The 4,127-nt window shown below is 44.5% G+C and overlaps 1 protein-coding gene across 1 annotated transcript; it reads left to right on the plus strand.

Moving 5' to 3' along the window:
- Positions 1-6: 6 nt before the first annotated feature.
- On the plus strand, positions 7-2,956 carry lrrtm4l2 (leucine rich repeat transmembrane neuronal 4 like 2; the record flags this gene model as incomplete). Its single annotated transcript, XM_053420061.1, has 2 exons — positions 7-40; positions 460-2,956. Coding segments are annotated over 2 exons (1,656 nt in total), but the record flags the coding sequence as incomplete, so codon positions are not given.
- Between the last annotated feature and the right edge of the window lie 1,171 nt (positions 2,957-4,127).

Raw genomic sequence — 4,127 nt, forward strand, 5'->3', positions numbered from 1 at the left:
ATCTCTTGCAGAGGATTACTCCTTCTCCCAGCAGCGATGGGTAAGTAATTATGGTCTTTCCAATTTAGAGACAGTCTCTTCCTCTTGAGGCTTCAGCTACAGTCAGATTCTCGCTGGCAGATTTCTTAGTTCTGCAACTTGATGTCTAACATCTGAACAATAAGAAGATCTGCTGATCTTCTTCATTTAAGCACCACTTTGCATTGCTCTATTCCCTCCACATGTGTATCTGCGCCTGACACCATACCATAAAAGTAGCAAACGCCAGACTCTGCCATCAATTCTTCATGAAGCAGATCTGGTGTCTCAGACGTCAGCCCTGAGGTGCTCCACACTACATTGTCTCCTGTTTGAAGAATGAATTTCTCACCTTTACTTATTTAAACGTCTCTGAGCACACATTTTCTAAAGACGTGTCATCCCTTTGATTGCCTGTGCCCTGCTCTATACCCCCAACAGGTTCAGTGATGTTGGACTGGAGGCTATCGTGTCTTCTTCTGCAGGCAGCTGTGCTGCTGTTGCTCAGCAAGGGGGAGAGGATGTGCCCCTCGAGTTGTCGCTGTGAAGGAAAGATTGTTTATTGCGAGTCTGGCATCTTTCAAGACATCCCAGAAAACATCACCACGGGCTGCCAAGGTCTTTCTCTGCGTTACAACAATCTGCTAGTCCTGCTGCCGTACCAATTCGCCCACCTCAACCAGCTCATTTGGCTTTATTTGGACCACAACTCCATCAATGCAATAGACGCGTTAGCCTTTCATGGTGTGCGCAGGCTCAAGGAGCTGATCCTCAGCTCCAACAAAATAAGCCACCTGCACAATAAAACGTTCAGCGCCATACCAAACTTGAGAAATCTGGACTTATCCTACAATCAACTGCAGTCACTTCAACCAGAGCATTTTTATGGTCTGCGTAAGCTACAGAATCTTCACCTTCGATCCAATGGACTGAAACAGATCCTCATTCGATCGTTTCTGGAATGCCGCAATCTGGAGTTTCTAGACTTGGGTTATAATCGTTTGCGAAGCCTCACCCGTACAACGTTCTTAGGTCTGTTCAAGTTAAAAGAGCTTCATTTGGAGCACAACCAATTTTCCAGGATGAATGTCTTTATTTTCCCACGCCTTACCAACCTCCAAACTCTTTATTTGCAATGGAACCGTATACGATCCATCAATCAAGGCGTCCCCTGGACCTGGCATAAATTGCATAAATTGGACCTGTCAGGAAATGAAATCCAAATGTTGGATCCAGCAGTTTTCCGGTGTATGCCAAACTTACAAATACTCAATCTGGAATCAAACAAGCTGAGTAGTGTGCCTGAAGAAGCTGTGGCCGCGTGGACCTCCCTGAACACCATCAGCCTGGCTGGTAACTCCTGGGACTGCAGCCCCGGCATCTGCCCTCTCATGGCATGGCTCAAAACCTTCAGAGACTCCAAAGATATCAGCATGATATGCAGCAGTCCCAAGTCTGTGCAGGGAGAAAGAGTCGTGGATGCACTGAGAAACCTCTCGACATGTGTGGATGTTTCGGGTGTGTTTACAACCACAGCCCTCATCATCCTGACTTCTGCCCAGGTCGTGAATGCCACAACTCACCCCACTCCCTCTGGTGTTTCAGATCTGACTCGTACTGAGTCACCGGCACAGAGATTAACTCCTTCACCTGTCCCTCATAGCTGGACGGCCAGAAAGACAACAGAGTCCACAACCACGAGGTCTACATCAAACATCCCCCCTGAGCCCCCAACATCAACCATCCCAGAGCTACAGTTTGAACATATGGCTTTCCACAAAATCATTGCAGGCAGCGTAGCCCTGTTCCTGTCATTGTCATTGATCCTTCTGGTTATTTATGTCTCATGGAGGCGCTACCCCAACACCATGAGGCAGCTGCAGCAGCACTCAGTCAACCATAAGCGCAGGAAAAAGGCCCGAAAGCAGGAGCAGGATCTTAACTCTCAGCTGCAAGAGTACTACCTGAGCTACCATTCAAACTCAGAGACTATGGACTCTTTGGTGACCGAGACAAGGCCTTGCACATGCACCATATCAGGATCCATAGAATGTGAGGTCTGAGCTCCCGGCTCCATTTTAGGAGACTAGAAGTGGAATTGCAAAGCAGAGGTTAATATTTTTTTTCCACCGGATTAAGTGGTTTTATCTAATGTGAGATGATAGATTCTGCCGCACTGAAGGAAGTACATCGTACAGCCTAATTATGTTCACAGAGACGAAGACTGGAACGGAGAGTTATAAAGTATTCGGAGAGAGCTAATTATCACCCTGACTGACACAGGAACAGCGGGGTGATCCAGGTTAGCTCTGTGCAATTTCACGTAGCAACTGGACCTCTGCTACAGTATGAGCCAGCTCTGAAGAGAGAATGACCATATTCTTAGTCAAACTGTATTGCCATGAAAAAACAAAGCCACTTTTACTTGCTCTTTTACTTTTTCTTTTTTTTTAGTATGTAGCTTGTAAAGCATTTAGGACTTATGTGTGCATCTTTGAGTGTATGTGTGTGTTAAGGAGATCATCAGATGATCTCCTGGTTTACTGACTTCTTGTAAGATGAGTTACAGAGTTACAGATTCTGTTAAACCACTGTAGTGCAGCAATTAGAAGAAGCGCTACCACAAAACCAGAGGGAGCAATCATAGAGAGAGCATCTTGTCCTGAGATCGTTTGCATGAATTCATTCTCCTTCCTCTCTGTCCTATAAAATTATAATTTGTTATTGACAGAGAAACATTCAGTGTGGTCTCACACGCCACTCAAACCTGATATATTTAAAACTCATGAGTCTGATCTCAGGACTGATATTAGCCAAGCTCTAAAAATCAGTCAGGTTGATGTTTGAAAAGCGATGATCTTGATTTTTCATACAATAACTTTTGTATTAATTATTTATTTCATTGTGAGTATGCATTCTTTGTGTAAAGACATATTATGGATACCAGGCATTCTATGTGATGATGATTGTATTATTAAAGGAACCACTGACAATTGATGCCAAATTGTGTGTGTGATGAGGTGCATCACGTGTAGAAGAAGAAATCACTCCATATCCATGCATTGTTCCCCCTGATATTACACACTTCATTGGATTTGCTGCCGCGTCTGAGGGAAGCCGACACATTTTCCATTATGTGTCTTGTTTTCTGGCTCTCTTCACTTCTGTCGTCTCCTGGCACTCCAGCTTCAGCAGCGCTATCGATTGTATCTGTGTTACGCACCTCACACTCAGGGAAGGGGGAAGGGCTCTGTGTCTGTCCCAGAGACATAAGGTGTAGAAATTAGCTTTTTTTTTCTTTCAGTCCGCTTTTTGTCAGGGGCAGATCCAGGGGTGGGTCCAGGGGGCACTGGCCCCAGCTGAAATATGAAAACTGCACCAGCCCTGTGAGCATAATTTTTTATGAAATAAACTAGTCACTTACCACCAATACTAACAATAAATATGAATTGTACAGAATTTTTATTTTCTAAGCTTTGTACCCTAATAATGAGGGCCTGGTCACACATATGAGAATGCAATGGGAATATGACGGGGTCTAAGGTCACCAAAGTTGAACTCCATGTGAAGCCATGTTGCAATTTGCCTCGCCACAGGAAGCAAATGTATTATTCTCCCCCTCGCCCTCACAGATCGGAAGTGAACGGAGGGGAAAGGTTCAACAAGCTGAAAGATTGGCGTATGTGTGACCAGGCCGCAAGTAAGTAGATAATGTGCTTGAACAAGGAACAGTTTTCAAATGTATTCAATGATGTGTGGATTTGCTCTCAGCTATAGAGCTAACAGTACACAGGGAATGACTTAAATGTGCACCTAACTGGATCAGGAACCTTACATAGGACATATAATTGGCCCCTCTGTGTAAATCTTGGCCCCTTTATAGCAACTGATATAGAAAAATCCTAGACCCACCGCTGCTTTTAGTGCAAAGTAGACGATGCCTGTCTTCGCTTGTCAACGTGACAAAAAAAGTGTCCACTTCCTGAAACCAAAAACAGATTAGTAATCTGCCTTTATCTCCCCATGTAGTCTGTGTCAGTTTTGAAATATTGCTCTTGTGCAGTGAAAGGCAAGAAAGAATCAAGATAGGCTACTGAGGGACAGTGGGT

Source organism: Pleuronectes platessa, chromosome 4 (genome assembly GCF_947347685.1).
Source record: "Pleuronectes platessa chromosome 4, fPlePla1.1, whole genome shotgun sequence".
Classification (NCBI taxonomy): Eukaryota; Metazoa; Chordata; class Actinopteri; order Pleuronectiformes; family Pleuronectidae; genus Pleuronectes; species Pleuronectes platessa.